Genomic DNA, 20,832 nt, shown 5'->3' on the forward strand with positions numbered 1-20,832 from the left:
TTGGCGAGGGGAGAGCTGTTAGCTTTTGGTCTCGCTTTTCAACTCTGAAAGATTGCTTTGCCTTGTCGCAGCAAGGAATGCAAAACTTTGGCAGATGTTTCACTTAGTAAATTTCTATAGCAGACTTGGATCCACCGGAAGAGCGCCACACAAAGGTGTCGATAAGAAGCGAGCACTCGCTGCTGTATGAATGTCTGTTTGCCTTCAGCTGTGCCTGTATAAGCTTTCATTTTTCTAAATATTAATAGCTTTGCCTTTTCGTAAATTTTCCTTGCTTAATGTTATCTTTCGTCCGTGGGGAGCCGACTACGTGGTTGAACATTAAAGTTTTGTTGGACTACCGTCATCACTAACTGTCCGGTCTCATGCTTGTTTTAAAGAACTTTAACCGCTCATGAATGTGTGATGTGATATTGTTACAACTTGGACACAATACCTACGAAGTGCGTCTCCACAAACCACGTGGGCACACGGGTGTACTGCGAAACGTGTACCGCTTTACGAGTTATTGGGATCACGCAACAGCAGTGGTATGAATGAATCACACCAATGATTTTAGTAGTAGATTATAACGGTGAATGTATCGATGCTTTACCTTAATGTCTTAGGAATAAATGATTTTATCCACAATTTTCTCTTGTGTTCCGAGGTTACGTTTTTCAGCCTAAGCCACTCAACTCATAGCTTTCCCGTTAGCACATCCAACGCGTTTCCTTACGCACAGGTCCAGTGATTAGTTTCCTTTCTTATTTTAAAACAAGTGCTTTAGATTAAGTCTTATTTTCAGGTGTGTTCTGGGAGCTGATCTTATGCAGTGCTCATGCATTTTCTATTTTATTTTAAATGTTTGATTGTCGTGAACAGTGCGCGGGCAATACTATTAATTACATTGTATCCGCTATGAGCGACATCACAACGTATGCATTTTTGTGAGTTTTTGGTCTGTGATCAAATTAATTTATTTTCCGACTCGACCAAACCTTCGATTAGTTGTATGGTTAGAGTCGGTGGCGACCCTAATCTTCTCAAGCGAACTTCACAAGCAATAAGTATTTACATTCCCAATAATAACGTAATAACCCGTACTAACAGGTTAGTTACACTGTACTCAGTAGTTAGTGATGTGGTGCCAACGGCAGCTGTTGCTAGTCTCTGATCCGTGGTGCGGGAAGACAAAGAATGTTGCATGGAGAACATTAGTTATTCTCGGCTGGCAGGCTCAGTTGTTAGCGGTTACGATATGCTTCGTGCACAAATCACTGATCTTCCGTTCCGCTGTCCTGACGTCGTCGACCGGAACCTTGCGATGAATTTGTGTGATGTCGCTTTCCGATATAGTTCAGCATCGGGCCACTGTCACATCCGAATGCCTCACAAATCGGGACATTGCACTATACGACCAGCAGGCCAAATGGAGACCGACAATGAGGCCAATTTCAAAGACTCGATTCCGCGGCAACTTCATGCACGCGGGGCGGAGGGTTCTTTTTGTACCAATAACTGAGCCCCCAACCCTGTTCCAATCGCGTGTAGAGCGTGAAAATAATGATTGTCGGTAAACCTCTTTGTTGGTTCTAATTTGTCGAATTTTCTCCTCGTAGTCATTACGCGAGACGTATGTGGGGGAAAGTTCTATGTGGTCCGACTCTTCCCGGGAAGTGCTCTCTCGAAATGTCAATAGTAAATCTCTCCGTCATGCACACCGCCTGTCTTGTAACGCCGCTCTTCGTTGGATCTTCTCTATCTCTTCTATCAGTCCTATATGATAGGGATCCCAGATAGATGAACACTACTCAAGAATAGGTCGAACAAGCGCCTTTTAAGCCACTTCCTTCGTGAATCTGAGTTTGGCATCTACTTTCCCCACCATTTATTTTATGTGGTCACTTCACCTAAGATCGCTCTGTATAGTTACTCCTAGATATAATGCGGCATATACTATTTCCAGTGGTTTATCATCAGTAGTGTAGCTAAACGGTAGCGGATTTCTCTTCCTATGTATGCACAATATGTTACATTTATTTACTGTCAGGGTCAGCTAACAGCGCCTGCACCATTCATCAATTCTCTTGAGGTCATTCTGCATATCGTAAAAATCTTCTGATGTTGCTACTTTGTTACAGACAAGCCCATCATCTGCGAAGAGCCTTAGAGCGCATCCGACGCTTTCTTCTAGATCATTTATATATATTATAAACAGTAACGGTCCTATCACACTTCTCTGAGGTAATTCGGAAATTACCATTACATCTGTCGATTTTGTTCCGTTAGGAGCGACATGTTGAGTTCTGTATGCAAGGAAGTCTTGAATCCAGTCGCAAATCTGCTCCGATACTCGATAAGCTCGTATTTTTTCCACTAAACTGCAGTGCGGGACCGTGTCAAATGCATTCGTGAAGTCAAGGAACAAGGCGTCAACCTGAGGTCAAGGAACATGGTGTCAGCCTGAGCGCCACTATCTATGGCGCTGTGGCTCTCCTGGAGGTACAGAGCGAGCTAAGTTTCGCAGGATCTGTCTTTGCAGAATTCATGTTGATTTTTATAGAGGAGATTTTCCTTTTCCAACAACACCATAATTCTTTAGCATATAGTAGTCACTTAACATCTGACGCTGTTCACGCTCATTACATTACCTATCAGGCCTGGTAACAACGCCAAACAGGAACAACACTGACTGTGGCGACTGTTATACCTGGCACAGAGAATTGTTACTCTAATCATTTTCATATCTGCTGATGATGTGTACGTGTAGGAAGTTAGTTTGATATCGACCACGTCTTCTGAGTGCTCCATTTAGTTCGTCAGGGGCCGCATATTTTAGTGAGAAGGGCAGCTACAATCTTTAAAATTGAAATGTCTGTGAGTAAACTAAATTTTCTTAAGGCAGTTTTATGAGACTACCACAAACTAATTAATGCAGGCTAATGGAATTTCGGGAATACATTTTTCTAGGTAACATATTTAAGTGATTAACATTGCAAGATCACAGTTTAATGTATGCGCGAGATAAGCTATTGCAAATACGAAATGCTGATACATTAATAATCGGTGTAACCGCCAGGATGTTGAATGCAAGCGTGCAAATGTGCATGCGTTGTTGGTACAGGTGCCGGATGTCAGTTTGTGAAATGGAGTTCCATGCCTGTTCCACTTGGTCGGCCAATACAGGGCCGGTTAATGCTGCTTGTGGATGACGCTGGATTTGTCGTCCGATGGTGTCCCGTATGTGCTCAATTGGTGACTGATCTGGTGATCGAGCAGGCGAAAGCAACGTTTCGACACTCTGTAGAGCATATTGAGATGCAACAGCGGTATGTAGGCGAGCTTTATCCTGTTATAAAACACCCCCTGGAATGTTGTTCGTCAATGGAAGCTAAACAGGTCACACCAACAGATTGACATTCAATTCTGCAGTCAGGATGCGCGAGACAACCACGACAGTGCTTCTGCTATCATACGAAATTGCACCCCAGACCATAGCACCAGGTGTAGGTGCAGTGTGTCTAGCACGTGGACAGGTTGTTTGCAAGGCCCCAGCCTGCATGTTTTTGATCTACATACGACCATCGCTTGCACCGAGGCAGAACAAGCTTTCATGAGAGAACACGACAGACGTCCACGCTGTCCTCTAATGATCTCTCGCTTGACCCCACTGAAGTCTTAAATGTCGGGGTACTTGGAATGAACGCTATTTGGCGTTTGGATCGGAGCTGTCCTTGAAGTAACCAATTTGTAACGGCTGTGTCATTCTGGCGCCAACTGGTGCTCCAGTTGCTGCTGTAGATGCAGTATGATACGCCAGAGCCATACGCCGAAGCCGGCCGCGGTGGCCGTGCGGTTCTAGTCGCTCCAGTCCGGAACCACGCTGCTGCTACGGTCGCAGGTTCGAATCCTGCCTCGGGCATGGGTGTGTGTGATGTCCTTAGGTTAGTTAGGTTTAAGTAGTTCTAAGTTCTAGGGGACTGATGACCACAGCAGTTGAGTCCCATAGTGCTCAGAGCCATTTGAACCATACGCCGAACACGATGGTCTCCCCTCTCGGTGTATTAGGAGACCGTACGAAGCCCGGTCTTCTTGGGACCGTACATTCTCGTGGCCACCGCTGTCAGCAGTCATGTACAGTGGCTACGTTCCTGCCAAGTCTTTCTGAAGTATCGCAGAAGGAACATCCAACTTTTCGTAGCGCTATTACATGACCTATTCAAAATCAGTGAGGAGTTGATAGTGGCATCTTTGTCGCTTTAAAGGCATTCTTGACTAACATCAACTCACCACGTCCAGTCTCAATGATAACTAATGCTCACGACGACCGCAGCGTCTGCGTAATGCAAACCCGATTTGCATCCTCAAAGTGGCGCTGCTGATTTTCCTTGTACTCGTTGTGGGTGAGGGACAGTAGCGGTTGTCATGCAGTAAAATCGTGCATTCGCTACTTGCTTGGAGCTTGTACTACGGTTTGCCTCAGCATCCTGTAGAACCTGGTCCTCCAAATCTATAGTACTCACATTCCACTGCCTCTCTGCACCTTCATCTGCCTGAAAGGACCCATGATTACACAAACGCCCAAAAAAGGCTAGAAATAATGTGTGATGTGGTCGGTGTCTGCGAGGGTACTTGTTTTGGTGTAATCGTGCTGCCTCTCGACCGTTTCCATTTGTTCGGCCGCACACAAACACCATCTCGGATTATTCCTGACATAAATAGTCAGAGGAACTTTTATTGGTCGGCGCCGTCTACCGTGGAAACGCTGATTTTCCCGACACTCGTTCATAGGACATTTTTTCCTCCATTTCCAGTCAGAAACCCGTCCCTGCAGTGTGCCGGTTTCATTAATGTTCGCCCTGGACAGTCAGGCTTGTAAAGGCACTTGTTATTACAATGTCCTTAGGATGTACATAGCGTAGTTCAATTCAGCCAGATAAAACATAGTTGTCAGTAAAGCTGAAATTCCTCGGAACAGTCTTCAGAAAATCACTCGGCAGTGCTATGACATACAGTATCAATGTGACATTGGTAATTTGTGGTAAGTTCCTGTAGGACCAAACTGCTGAGGTCATCGGTCCCTAGGCTTACACACTACTTAACCTAGCTTAAACTTATGCTAAGGACAACACACACTCCCATGCCCGAGGGAGGACTCGAACCTCTGACGGGGGGGAGCCGCCCGAACCGTGGCAAGACGCCTGAGACCGCACAGCTACCCCGCGAGGCTCAATATGACAGGAAATCACACGAACGTTGCACTTCACTGCAGAGTGAAAATTCATTCTGGATACGATCAACGAGACTTGTCTACGCCAATTCTCCGTAATTTCCTTTCTTCCGGGAGCGTTAGTGTAGCAAGACATGTAGGAGAGCTTCTTTGATGTTTGTAAACTACGAGAGATGTAGTGACGTGGTGGAGGGGCATGGGGGGGGGAGGCAGGGGAGGGGGGCGTCGGCGATGGAAGGCGTGGTGGTGAAGGGGGGGGGGGGGGGGAGGGGGGGCCGTGAGTTGTGTAGCCCAATCGCTAGGAACGTACCCCACTGAAAGCTAGAGTCCGGGTTCTGATCCGACATACGGTTTTAATCTACCGGGAAGGTTCCTCGGCAATTTAATTCACCCACGAGGTAACTACCCTTTTTTCTATTGATTGCTGACTATTGCTTCCTTACCAGGAAGGATTAATACGGTACACAGACAAAATCCAATTCACTCCCGTGCGAAATTGTCGACGCATGCAACCCAAGAAGAAATTGAAGAGGAACTGCTTAGTCGTGTCCTAGCTGTACAACAGAGCTGTATGAAACTGCTCACAAAAATATTGTAGGGTTCTGTACTGAATGTATTGTGAATGAAGGTCGTCACTTTGAATGGTTCAAATGGCTCTAAGCACAATGGGACTTAACATCTGAGGTCATCAGTCCCCTAAACTTAGAGCTACTTAAACCTAACTAACCTAAGGACATCACACACATCCATGCCCGAGGCCGGATTTGAACCTGCGACCTTAGCAGCCGCGTGGTTCCGGACTGAAGCGCCTAGAACCGCACCGGGACCGGCGTCACTTTGAACACTTTCTATTAATTTAAGTGGCTGATAAACGGTGTAAGTTGTCTGTTCGTTTCAATCCATTGGTTCGCGTTCTGAGAGTATTCGGGGTCATCTGCCACCTATATAATTGTGACCGTATAGATCTGGAACGCTGTGTCTAAAGAAAACAAAATTTTCTGCCCTAGTCGGCCGCGGGTAAAAGCAGATGGTGACCCGTATTACCAGCGGAATGGAAATCAGTTCCGTGCGGTTGGTCACGACACAAATGAAGGCAAGAGTAGATTGCAGGTATTTCTAAAAACTGATAAATAGAGGCTAAAGAGTGGTCTAAATCGAGAAATGCTAAAAACAATCGAATGCTACAAAGACAAAAATCTCGTAGATTAAACAAGAGAGTGACTGATAAATAGCGATATAGCGTCAGATAGTGCATCGTGTTAGAAATTATCAGGAAAACGGGTATAAGCTGTTGGGAAAGATGGTCAGTATAGCACATGTACAGTAAACAAGATGGAACCATAATAATGACGGGTCAGGAACGGAGTTCTCGGATCAGAGAGGTTCGAGCACACATGGTGGCTTACCACCAATCGTCCTTCGAGCGAATCATACGCGCCTGGAATAGGAAAAGGGGGAAGTGACATTGGTGCAAAAAGTGCCCTCCGCCACGCACCGTAAGGTGTCCTGCGAAGTACAGATGCTGGTGTAAAATTCAGAGTGGATGAATATTAACGCTAAGATTCGCTTGTGACATTGCTGTCCTTAATGAAATGGAGGAGGAATTACAGGACATGTAGATTGGATTAATGTGTTTAAATATGGACTGGGGTACTGTTAACCTAAGAAAGGCGATGGTAATGAAGAGTAGCAGAAATGAGATTAGTGATAAACTCAACGTTAAAACTGAGGACTACATACACGAAATGAAGGAATTCTGTTACATAGGAACAAAATACTGTTTGATGTGCGAAGCAAGGGAGATATCGGAAGCAGACTACCATAGGCGAAGAGTGCAATCCTCTCTCAAACATCGGCCATCATTTGACGAATAAATTTCCGAGGATGTTCGTCTGGAGCAAGCTTTGTATAGAAGTGGCTCTTGGACTAGAACAGAATCGAAGCATTTAAGATGAGGTCCTATAGAAGGATGTTGAAAATTACGTGGAATAGTAAGACATGAGGAGGTTCTCCGCAGAATCAGCGAGGAGAGTAATATCTGGGAGACACCAACTATAAAAAGAGAAGGAAGAATCTTTTACTAATTAGGTACTAGAGGGAGCTGTGGAGAGTAGTAACTGTACGGGAAGACGCACATTGGAATACACCCAACAAACAATTGAGGATGTAGGTTGCAAGTGAAGAAGAATTCCATGGTCTGCTGAACGGAATGAACAGTCTAATGGGTACACAGTATGGACTGAGAGTAAATCGAAGAAAGACGAAGATAATGAGAAGTATTGGAAATGATAACAGCGAGAAACTTAACATCAGGTCTGATGGTCACGAAGTCGATGAAGTTAAGGAATTCTGCTACCTAGGCAGTAAAATAACCAATGACGGACGGAGCAAGGAGGACATCAAAAGCAGACTAGCTATGGCAAAAAAGGCATTCATGGCCAAGAGAAGTGTACTAATATCAAATATCGGCATTAATTTGAGGAAGAAATGTCTGAGAATGTACGTCTGGAGTACAGCATTGTGTGGTAGTGAAACATGGACTTTGGGAAAACCGGAACAGAAAAAAATCGAAGCATTTCAGATGTGGTGCTACAGATGAATGTTGAAAATTAGGTGGACTGATAAGGTAAGGAATGAGGAGGTTCTGTGCAGAATAGCAGAGGGAAGGAATACGTGGAAACACTGATAAAGGGAAGGGACAGGATGACAGGACATGTGTTAAGACATGACTTCCGTGGCACCAGAGGGAGCTGCAGAGGGCAAACACTGTAGAGGAAGATAGAGACTGGAACACGTCCTGCAAATAATTGAGGACGTAGGTTGCCAGTGCTACTCTGAGATGAAGAGGTTAGCACAGGAGAGGAATTCGTGGCGGGCCGCATCAAACCAGTCAGAAGACTGAGCCAAGAAAGAAAGATTGCAATTGCTACACTGAAATGAAGAGCTTGCCATATGCGACAAAATCGTCGCATGTGGCATTCAGCGTATCAGAATACCTATGACTGATGACTGCGTCCTCGATGACTACACAGGAGGATCTCTGACCGAACGTCTTCATCGATATTCGGCTTTTGCCCGGACTGTAAATCACTGTCAGATATAAAACAAATGAGGAACTGGAACCTTTTCAGTTGCCACAGTTTTATTACAGGTGCGAAATTGGTGTTAGCGCCTTTCGTGGATCGGTTCGTCAGCCATGGTAACTAGTGTCAAATGATCAAAATGAACAGAGGTTGGGTGTTTCACCAATCTGGATGTCATAATCCACATTCAAAGCGAATAGTATCAAGTAACAGCTCAAAGTTAAATAATTAGACGTACGTTTCGTTACGATGAATCCATAATGAGGCAATCGTCGCAGATGTAAAACATGTCAGAAAACAAGAATACACTATAAATATTTACAAAGAAAACCTTATGTGCTAATGTACCTTCACAGATCCCAAGTAAAATGGTTCTTATGGATGTGGTACAAGTAAAAAGAAAATCTTAAACGTATTTTTATTTACAAGATAATAAATGTCACAAAAAATGTAAATGTTTAGTACAATGAGGCACATATGATAATGTTTAGTGTTTTGTAGCCATGCATCAAATAGAAAATTCATGTTATAGCACTTATTTACAGTTATCGCATTACTGCACTGAATTTTTACAGAACCCAATTGTACCAATACTCGTATTATTTGATATTATTAGTAACATATACACTTCAGTTGGTTCTACTAAGAAACACATCAATGGATTAGAAGGAGTCGGCTACCAATAAATCCTTCAGGTTTCTCTTCCTAACAGCGACAGGAAACATTGCGCCCACTAATAAACAACCAAATTATAAAGGAATGGATTGACGTGTGGAGACATTGCATGAACAGCAAGTCAGATTAATTTCAGTAATACAGCTACCAGGAATATTAAAAATCCACCATGCCACTAGAAAGTAGCAATTCTGTTATGGTGGTGTTCTTAAGAAAAAATTGAAATCTTGTGTGGACTTGATAGGATTACCATCAAGCTATCATTTTAATCAAGTAATAACGTAGAACGTATTTCTTGACTGACTTCCATATGCTGTATTAATAACCGTTAATAAGACTGGAGAGAAGGGGCCTTGAAGCATAGATGTGTTTCACTGCTTCCAGTCTTTGTACAAAAGTGTTTGACAAGGCGTTCTTTGATAGTCCACTGATTCATTTAATTCACCGGAACTTGTTAACCGGTTCTCAGTTTTGATTTCGTAAAGTGATGGCATAGCTAAACAAACAAAAAAATTACCCCATTGCCAAAGCCTTTGGTTGTGTGGACCACAAAATTCTACTTCGCAAACTAAAGAGTTGAGGCATTAATGGCATCCATATTGCATGAATGGGGTCTGGCCCTCATACTAGAAAGTAGAGGTCTATGGAAAGACTGTCACAGGCATGAAAGTAACATAAGAATGGGGTAATATGACATATGGTGCCCCACAAGGACTGATATTTGGTCCATTGTTATCGTTAACCTACACTAAATGACCTTCCTATGACTCTGAGGGTTGGTACAAAAACCATTGTGATCGTCGATGATGCGAACATGCTAATTAACTGCCTAAACTCAACCCTACATGACATTTCTCAGGTGGTAACAGGTCAGGCCTTCAAGTGGTTCAAAGCTAACAGTTTAAGTATTAATGTCAGAGACTCGTACCACGCGATTTCTAACGATCTAAAATGATATGCAGGCACCATAAATAGACATTTACAGTCGTAAATTGACTGGCAGACACTTCAAATTGCTTAAATTTTAACTGAATAATAAGTTGAAAATAAAGGTAACACACATGTAAAATAATCAAAATGTTCATTTCTGCATGTTTTACCATTAGAAGTGTCTATTATTGTGTTGGCCTAAAGACAAGAGTGCTGGCTTATCTTATATATTTTTACTCAACTGCCATCTGATGGAATTATCTTCTGCGTCATGGCACTTCTACGAAATAACAGTGTTTGTTCAGCAGTGTTCTTATTTAATTGCACCTCTTGCCATTATGTGGAAAAATTCATTTTTACATCTATAGTGTTTTTCGTCGATGAGTAACATTTTTGATGTTAGTTAGTTAGTTACATGTTCTCTAGATCATTTGAACTCATCTTTTAACGAAATTATGTGGAACGAATCGTTTATACGTACACGTGAGACATGGTTAGTGTTAATATCAATGAACACATTATTTTTTAGTCGTAAGCATGCCACTACACTGAGAAACTAGCTGTTTTTTCCTTTAACACAACCATCAGTCTGCATATTATCAGAATACTGCAAATTTCTAGTCATTGGTGTCTGTGTAGCACGCTAGTATGACATGTTTCCGGGGAATTAACAGTAGTGACGCTCTGTGTTGCAGGAATCATGACGAGAGGCCGCGCCCACGTGTACCGCTGTCGGTGGACGCTCCTGGCTTTCTTCCTACTTCAAACTAAAGGTGAGTCCAGCTGACATTAGCGATAATTGTCACACCACATCACACAAGAAGGAAGAAAAGTCAGCATTTCACGTCCCGTCGACGGCGCGGTCATCAGAGGCGGAGGACGAGCTCTGGCTGGGAAAAGGATACGGAGGAAAGTCGGTCATGTGTTGGTCAAGGGAAACAACACGAAATTTTCCTTCAACTAGTCAGAGAAATCACGAAAAACATACATCTGAACATCCTTGGCGCCAACCACGCACCTTAGTTGATGATGATGTTTGGTTTGTGGGGCGCTCAAATGCGCGGTCATTAGCGTCCGTACAAAGTCCCAATGTTTACACAGCCCAGTCTAGCCACTTTCGCGAATGATGATGAAACGATGAGGACAACACGAACACTCAGTCGCCGGGCAGAGAAAATCCCCAACCCGGCCGGGAATCGAACCTGGGACCCCGGGATCTTAGATGAGCACGTTACGTATGTACCTCACAGAATCTTCGACACAGCATTCAGCCTCATGGCTGATCTAGCGCCTGAGGGTTAGCCAAACTCCTACGACATCCCTCAGGTGGTGTTTTCTTACCTTCAGGCGCTAGAGCAGACGCAACGTAGTATGTGTGTCGATGGTTCTGACAGGTACGTGTGTTACGTGTGCAATTAACGTGCATGGGTGGTACTGAGGGTGTCGTCGAACCGAAGGGGGCGCTTAAGTGATCCTTTATTATTACTCAGACACGTCTTAGTGATTCAGTCCCAATGAATATACCATAGGAGGACGTGGAAAAGGAGGGATGAAAAAGCACATGAACCATTCACTGCTTCGGATCGTGTTCAGATTTCGCCGAATGATTTTTAAAAGCCCCTACTGAATTCCAAACTGTACAGCAGAGCAAAATTGCTGTCGCGCTACGCTCCGAAGGGGTCAGATCTTGTTCAGTCGGGTTACAGCCCCACGATGTCATTAGAGTAGGGATGAAACGCCCAGAGGTGGCAGCAGTGTAGAACATTGTCAAGAACGTCGTCCTGTTGCCTATCACACTGCGAACTTTCAGTTTCGATCGCAAAATGTGTGGGAATCGACGGGGCATGGGAAAGGGTGGCTCCATTGACGCATTTTATGCGACCCTGTAAGGCCTTTTCGTGTCGATTCTGAGCGACAGTGTGTCTGAAATGTACTCCTCGGCCCCACACAAGAAAATCGCGTAATATCAACGCTGGTAGTCGCGATTCTAACCCTATCGCTGAGGCGTCAAAAAAAAGGGCGAAATGTAGGTAAGAGGGGTTGTAACTACCTTCCCAACGTGACACGTGCAAAGTGGGGTTTAACAGAATTTTAGTGAAATTTGATGTCAACATGACGTCAATAACTCACCTTACAGTTAACTTTTTTGTGTGTCGATGCCTTTCTGTCTGAACAGTCGCCGACTCCGAGGGTGGCGTCGTAGGGCGCCAAGCTTTTGCGCCATTACAGAGGAAGGCTGTAGGCATCTTTTAGCCAAATTTCAAACTTACTCGTCGGAACGGGAGACAATTACGAGGTTTCAAAAACGTGATCTTTCAATTTTGTTGCGCAGTGTAGCAGTTCTCACACTGTAGTGGCAACGAAAGCGACAGCTGTAGAGCTGATTTCCGAACTGCCCAAAGGGAGTGTTAAAAGGCCATTACTGTTCAAGTGGAGAACATCGAAAGCTCCACGAGACTTTTTGCAGAAGATGCTCTTTTGCCTACAGGAAGGAGGTAGCCCCAGAGGATTGTAACGAAATCCAAGAAGTCCTGCGATGGACCGATGATTGGTCGAGGGATTCGAAGTTGACATGAACGTAAATAAATGTGACTTACTGTGCGTAAAGAGGCGAAGAGATTCGCTTCTGTTCGAATACGCTGTTGGTGAACACTGGAAACAGTAACAACCGTAAACTATCTGAGGGTAATCGTCCGGTGCGACCTAAAGTGGAATGACCACATGAAGTTGATTGTAGGAAAAGCAGTTGCCAGACTAAGGCTCGTTGGAAGAATCTTAAGCAAATGAAAAGTCATACACGAAACATATACACTCCTGGAAATGGAAAAAAGAACACATTGACACCGGTGTGTCAGACCCACCATACTTGCTCCGGACACTGCGAGAGGGCTGTACAAGCAATGATCACACGCACGGCACAGCGGACACACCAGGAACCGCGGTGTTGGCCGTCGAATGGCGCTAGCTGCGCAGCATTTGTGCACCGCCGCCGTCAGTGTCAGCCAGTTTGCCGTGGCATACGGAGCTCCATCGCAGTCTTTAACACTGGTAGCATGCCGCAACAGCGTGGACGTGAACCGTATGTGCAGTTGACGGACTTTGAGCGAGGGCGTATAGTAGGCATGCGGGAGGCCGGGTGGACGTACCGCCGAATTGCTCAACACGTGGGGCGTGAGGTCTCCACAGTACATCGATGTTGTCGCAAGTGGTCGGCGGAAGGTGCATTGCCCGTCGACCTGGGACCGGACCGCAGCGACGCACGGATGCACGCCAAGACCGTAGGATCCTACGCAGTGCCGTAGGGGACCGCACCGCCACTTTCCAGCAAATTAGGGACACTGTTGCTCCTGGGGTATCGGCGAGGACCATTCGCAACCGTCTCCATGAAGCTGGGCTACGGTCCCGCACACCGTTAGGCCGTCTTCCGCTCACGCCCCAACATCGTGCAGCCCGCCTCCAGTGGTGTCGCGACAGGCGTGAATGGAGGACGAATGGAGACGTATCGTCTTCAGCGATGAGAGTCGCTTCTGCCTTGGTGCCAATGATGGTCGTATGCGTGTTTGGCGCCGTGCAGGTGAGCGCCACAATCAGGACTGCATACGACCGAGGCACACAGGGCCAACACCCGGCATCATGGTGTGGGGAGCGATCTCCTACACTGGCCGTACACCACTGGTGATCGTCGAGGGGACACTGAATAGTGCACGGTACATCCAAACCGTCATCGAACCCATCGTTCTACCATTCCTAGACCGGCAAGGGAACTTGCTGTTCCAACAGGACAATGCACGTCCGCATGTATCCCGTGCCACCCAACGTGCTCTAGAAGGTGTAAGTCAACTACCCTGGCCAGCAAGATCTCCGGATCTGTCCCCCATTGAGCATGTTTGGGACTGGATGAAGCGTCGTCTCACGCGGTCTGCACGTCCAGCACGAACGCTGGTTCAACTGAGGCGCCAGGTGGAAATGGCATAGCAAGCCGTTCCACAGGACTACATCCAGCATCTCTACGATCGTCTCCATGGGAGAATAGCAGCCTGCATTGCTGCGAAAGGTGGATATACACTGTACTAGTGCCGACATTGTGCATGCTCTGTTGCCTGTGTCTATGTGCCTGTGGTTCTGTCAGTGTGATCATGTGATGTATCTGACCCCAGGAATGTGTCAATAAAGTTTCCCATTCCTGGGACAATGAATTCACGGTGTTCTTATTTCAATTTCCAGGAGTGTAGTTTACACAACACTTGTTCGATCGATTCTAGAGCAACCGTCTGGCAAAGACACGAAGTATTCAAGTAGGATACACAGAAGAGATCCAACGTGGAGCGGCACGTTTAGTCACGTGACGGGACTCAATGAGAATGCGTTACGGTAATTGTAAGTGTCGTGTGACTAAGGCCTCCCGTCGGGTAGACCGTTCGCCGGGTGCAATTCCTTCGATTTGACACCACTTCAGCGACTTGCGCGTGGATGGGGATGAAATGATGATGCTTAGGACAACACAACACCCAGTCCCTGAGCGGAGAAAATCTCCGACCCAGCCGGGAATCGAAGCCAGGCCCTTAGGATTGACATTCTGTTGCGCTGACCACTCAGCTACCGGGACGGACAGCGTTACGGTGATGCTCAGCAAACATCAGTGGCAGACGCTACAGGGGAGGCGCTGTGTATCACGGACAGGGATATGTTGAAATTCCTGGGGGTGTGCTTTGTAAGAAAGGCAACACATTTCTTTCTGCTCACATTACCTCTCGAAATGACGCTGATCAGAAAATCTGTGAAATTAGAGAGTTTACAGATTTCCTCCGACTCACCATTCGTGGATAGAACAGAGAAAGAATAAAACGACAAAAGTACCAGAGGTACCCTCCACCACACATCGTATAGTGGCTTGCGGACTAGATATTCAGATGTAGAGGTTTTCAGTAGCGCTGATTTTAGTTCCTAAAGAAGTTAAGTATCGGTAACTTGGGAGTAACAGTATATGGAGGTTACATCTTGATTTCATCTCGGGTAGTTGAAACCGAATGTAGTTGCGCTTACTGATGTTCAGCTTAGACTTGATCCCTACAGTAACAACCCCATTTGCGAGGAACGAAGTTCAAATCTCCGTCGACAGAATAAAAATAACAATAAAATAAAGTAAATCTTATAAGACGTCTTTGGGTTACAGTCAATACGTACATCAGTCATACAGTGTTGAAATGTATCGGAGTAGCCTGGTTTCCAATAAAATACAAAAATAAATAAAAAATGGTCGTCATAAAGCGGTGGATAACATCATAATACACTATTTTACTTCATTACCGGACTTTCAAGCAAAGAAGGTGAGGCCAAGTGTTTCTTGAACAGATGTGACATAACACACCACTTGCTAGTGTAATATCGTTCTTCTTATAAATCGAACATGTGCAGCTTATCAGGAACTTGCATATTTTCATAGCAAGCACGGACATAAGAAGAAGAACTGCAGCACCAAAAGGTGATTAATACTGTATCAGATTAATTACATCGCGACAGCCAGGGTAATTCCTTTAAATTTTTAGAAAGGTGAGGTCTTCCGCTTCCGTCGTTAAAATACAGAAACACACTACGGTAGAATGTTCGTAAATGAGCAATATGGCACTGCTTGGTTTTGGCAACAACTTCCATAGGAGAAGTGACCCCATTGTGAAAATGAAACTTTGAATTCAACCAATCGCAAAACCAGACAGGCGAAAACGTCAAGTCAAGAGTGTACGACTGTTGTTAGTTAGCGCCCTTACTTCTCTTAATCTGCTGCCCTACATTGCACTTTAAGCGAGTATCAACGAGTTTATCATTTCAGCGAAATTTTTGTAGTTTGAGGTTACCGTTGTCTGTAGGTATGTCATCAGCCCTTTCATGAGTCACATTTGTGATGCGAACTTTTTCGGTTCTATAATGGGCAGTCAAACGAAAACGAGATAGATGAAAAAAATGCAGTTCTTTATTTCAAAAGTAATCGCCTTAACTGTTAATATACGAGGGTTATTCCAAAAGTAAGGTCCGATTGATTGCCAAATTGAAACCACAGTGAACATCAGAAATGTTTTACTTATAACAATTAGCTACACCTTTCAGCTACTTCTCTACGTAGTCGCCGTTCTGACTTAGACTTTTGTCATAGCATTGTACCAACTTTTCAGTAGCCTCATCATAGAAGGCAGCCGCCAGTGCTTTCCGCCAATTCTCCACGCTGGCCTACACATCGTTGTCTGTGTCAAAATGTTGTCGTCAAAGACAGCGGTTCATGTGACCAGAGATGAAACTCAGGGGGAGACAATTGCGGACTGTATTGTGGGTAATCTAACATTTCCATTTGAAAACGATGCAGGAGCATCTTCATTGCCCCTGCAGAATGCGGCTGAGAATTGTCGTGAAGACGAAACAGCACGACAGTTATGTAATGTTGGCTGCATAGCTTCAGGCGAAATTTCTCACCAGGCCCTCGTACTTGGCGGCAGACACTATTTTCTAGACATCTTTACGCACTCACTGCGAGCTCAGAAATGAGAAGAGCGACGTGATGCTAACTGAGGTTATACTAGAGACACTACCCAACACATCTGTGCAAAGCTTTATCGGATTTTCATAGTCGTTTCCATTTCGCGACCGATCGGACCTTACTTTTGGAATAACCCTCGTATTTATCACAGTTTTTCTGTCTACCTCATTTTCATGTGACTGTCCCTTGTATAACTCGTGCATTTAATATTCTTGGTGCGCAAAACTCATAATACATCGAGCTTTACATTATACTCTACACACTAATAAATATAGTTGAGATTTCTGCTCTGAGCAAAGCACAGTTCCATTTTGTTTCCTACGCACATATCGGTTCTGTTATACAATCTAGCAGACATCTGCCTGTTCGGCTTACTGTTGGCCTTGTTTTTGTAAACGTGATAGTATTATAACGTTTTTCATTTGTGATACTTCTGCTAATATGCTGTCATAATTTTGTTTTCTTCTGTTTGAGATTGCGTTTTTTGGTCAGATTTTTATTTTGCGTGCTGCTAAGTAATACGAAAAGAAAATGACCGACAATTGGGTAATAGCACCAAAAACAAACGAACATAAATACAGTGCTTTTTGAGAAAAAAAAGTGTCAGGATGAATAATTTAAAATTTCTATCTTCTGCGATTCCCCTAGATTTTGTAAGGCTCGTTTTCTGCTCCGTACACTCCTTAATCTGTTCCTTATGATGGTGAATGCAATCGCACTTTAAGATGTATAACAATCACAATATTCCAGTTTTGGAGGGCCGTCTTCCTTATTATACATTATTTTGACAGCTATTTTTGAATTACGTGGCCTCCGTTATTGCAACACAGTAATCTCCAAGCTCCTTTCCTCTCTTCATACGCACAATGGCTTAATACACCTCTTCTGGCAGTGTTTCTGAAATATTTTTCATCCATCGCATCACCTATACATATGTTTAAATAAATATAGAGTGTTTATACAAGCTTATCTCTCATCCTATCATATGAAATACGACGCATGCGTAAGTTTCTATTTCGCATTTTTCACTTTTTTTTCAATTGATTCTCTTAACAGTTATTATTGTGTCACCTCACATTATCTCGAAGGCTGTTTCGAATAGTTTTGCTTCATTCAACATATGCTACAAGAGCTACTATTTTATCACGGTCCGATGATCGAGAAATAGAAACCACAGTGGATACCAAAAAGTTTTCTTTGAAACATTTAGCTCCACCTGCCAGCTAATGTCTACGTAGTCGCTACTCCGACTTAGGCATTTATCGTAGCGCTGTACCCTCTTCGTAAAACGCAGCCGCCTGTGATTTCCGCTAATTCTCTACTCTTTCCTCAACCAGTGGTTCACGTTGGCAAAGACCTAAAAATCAGAGGGAGCCAAGGCTTGGCTGTATGGTAGGTAATCACACAGTTTCCGTCGAAAACGGTGCAGGAGTGTCTTCTTTGTAACCGCAGTGTGTAGCCAAGTGTTTTCATCAAGGAGACGTTGTCTGAAGGCAACATTCCTCTTCGATTATTCCTAATTGCCCTTAGTAGATAATTTTCTCGAATCGCCTGATCCATTAGCTGAACAAGATCATCAGTAGGCAGTCGACTTCTTTCATGACCGCTTGCGTGATGAACGTCTGTACATCCAGCTTCAAACTTCCTGGGAGCGTTGCCGCATTTGGCTCTTACGCATGACAGCTACGTTATGTGGGCTGCGTGATATCAGTCAGAATCCCTCAGCATGAATAAAGTGGTTGACAGCATGCCCTTACCACTTGGCAGTAGACTACTGTTCTAGACAGCTATTCGTGCTCACTGTCCATTCAGAACTGAAAAGCTGGACGTGCCCCTATAGATGGGCATACTAGAGAAAATGCGCAAAGCATCATCGAATTTTCGCTGTCGTTTTAATTCGGCGACTTATCGGACAGTTAAAAAAGCAGTCCTCGTATAATAATTCTATAAGCGTTTGCACGAAAATGTGACCTTCTTTGTAATATATGGCTTTGTCCATTTGAGATTTCCTTTTTTCTGATTTCTTTGTATCTGTAACGCTTTTAACTTTGCGTAAGTATTTTGTTGAATAACCGTCGCTTTCGGCTGTTTACAATATACATTTTCTGAGAAACTGAATATGTTGTTTAACTTCATCCGGAATACCGCTCGTTTTTTAATAAATACTCATTATTATGGAGTTGGGATTTTTATAGGCAAAATGTCAAAGGTGTAAGAAAACAAGATAAATTAAGTAATGTTAAAATTACCACAAAAGTTTGGCTGGCGATACCTTACAATGAAAGGTGTATAAGCACCAGATAAATGAAAAGAAGAATATTCAAAAATGTCCTCCTGGAAGCACCAAAAACAATTATAATGTATGTTTTATTCACAGACAGTTACAGCCAAGTGACCATCTTCAAGTCACTATTTAACAACACAACAGGTTAAAGAGAGGTTCCTTGGCGTCAAATACGTAGTTATTTCGGCTGCGGTATCTGCCACGTATACATGTATCTGTTACCTTATACTTTTTCATTAACGTCGGAAGAGGAGAAAGACTGCATCCCAGCCATACATAATTTTTTTAATTCGAGCGCTTCTTTCTTTAATCACGTTCCAATTCTTCCCTCTTAATTCTTAGGCATAACACATGTTACCTTTCTTTCCCTGTTGCGTATTTTTTAGTTTACCAAACGGTTTACGCTACTTTACCTTGCTTAACTTTTTCGATGTCAAGGACTTCTTTGGAAGTATCCTGATTTTTCTTAAGTGTTACTGTTATTGTCATGTGTAACGCCCAATAAACCTTCCTAGTAAGGAGATCAACTCTTAAAACTTAAAATTTGGGCATTTTCGACACATCCTGGCGAAATCATGAAGTACCTGCTAAATAGGACACACCCAAAGCCGTCTTTCGTTCCAAAAAAGAGACAAATAAACTAACATAAGACATACACAAATATTTATTAAATTCACCTTGCAAAAGTATGGTAAAATTATAAATAAAAGGCTCCAGAATATTTCTAACGCTATTTGGACTGAGGAATAAATACTCTGACGAACCAAAGAAACTGGTTTAGGTATGCACATTCAAATACAGAGATATGTAAACAGGCTGCCGTCGACAATGCCTATATACTCGTAAGACAACAAGTGTCTGGCGCAGTTGTTAGATCGGTTACTGCTGCTGCAATGGCATGTTATCAAGATTTAAGTGAGTATGAACATGGCGTTATAGTCGGCGCCTGAGCGATGAGGCAGAGCATCTCCGAGGTAGCGATGAAGTGGGGATTTTCCCGTACGTCCATTTGACGAGTGTATCGTGAATATCAGGAATCCGATAAAACATCAAATCTCCGACACTGCTGCGGCCGGAAAAAGATCCTGCAAGAACGGGACCAACGACGTCAGATGAGAATCGTTCAGCGTAACAGAAGTGCTACCCTTCCGCAAATTACTGCAGATTATAATGCTGGGCCATCAACAAGTGTCAGCGTCCGAACCATTCAATGAAATATCATCGGTATGGGCTTTCGCAGTCGAAGGCCTACTCGTGTGTCCTTGATGACTGCACGACACAAAGCTTCAGGCCTCTCCTGGGCCCACCAACACCTACGTTGGACTGTTGATGACTGGAAACGTCTCGCCTGGTCGAACGAGTCTCCTTTCAAATTGTATCGAGTGGATGGGCATGTACGGGTATGGAGAAATCCTCATGAATCCATGGACCCTGCAAGTCAGCAGAGGACTGTTCAAGCCGGAGGAGGTTCTGTAATGGTGTGGGGCGTGTACAGTTGGAGTGATATGGGACCCTGATACGTCTAGATACGACTGTGATAGGTGACACGCAAGTAAGCAATGCCGGTAGGACAATACGACACCCAACACATCCAGAATTACTACAGAGTGACTCCAGGACCACTCTTCTGAGTTTAAATACGTCCGCTGAACCACCAAACTCCCCAGCGATGAACATTATTGAGCATAAATGAGATACCTTGCAACGTGCTGTTCAGAAGAGATCGGCACCCCGTCGAACTCTTTCGGAATTATGGACGGCCCTGCAGGATTCATGGCGTCAATTCCCTCCAGCACTACTTCAGACATTAGTCAAGTCCATACCACGTTGTGCAGCGACACTTACGCGTGATCGCGGGGGCCCTATACGATATTAGAGAGGAGTACCAGTTTCTTTGGCTCTTCAGTGTACCATTCTGTAAAAGATATCCTCCAGTGTTATTCGCAATGGTACAGATAATTAGAAAATATATAAAAATACACATAGGCTTTATAGATGATCATGACAGGGAGAACAATTTAACAGGAAGATGTTATGGGAGATAATGTAGGCAAAAAATTGTTCAAGATACTTGATCCAATAGATTCAGTGTCTTAATGCATGGATGCAGTATGTCTCAATC

General features: G+C 44.0%; 1 protein-coding gene across 1 annotated transcript in view; it reads left to right on the top strand.

The window, feature by feature from the left end:
• The window catches only part of LOC124803217, a 163,469-nt gene that overhangs the window by 79,623 nt on the left and 63,014 nt on the right, over positions 1-20,832 (top strand). The window contains exon 2 of the mRNA XM_047264397.1: positions 10,596-10,673. Within this exon, the coding sequence (XP_047120353.1) occupies positions 10,601-10,673 (73 nt within the window). The 5' untranslated portion in view covers positions 10,596-10,600. The remainder of the gene's footprint in view (positions 1-10,595; positions 10,674-20,832) is intronic.

This window comes from Schistocerca piceifrons, chromosome 6, assembly GCF_021461385.2.
Source record: "Schistocerca piceifrons isolate TAMUIC-IGC-003096 chromosome 6, iqSchPice1.1, whole genome shotgun sequence".
Lineage (NCBI taxonomy): Eukaryota > Metazoa > Arthropoda > Insecta > Orthoptera > Acrididae > Schistocerca > Schistocerca piceifrons.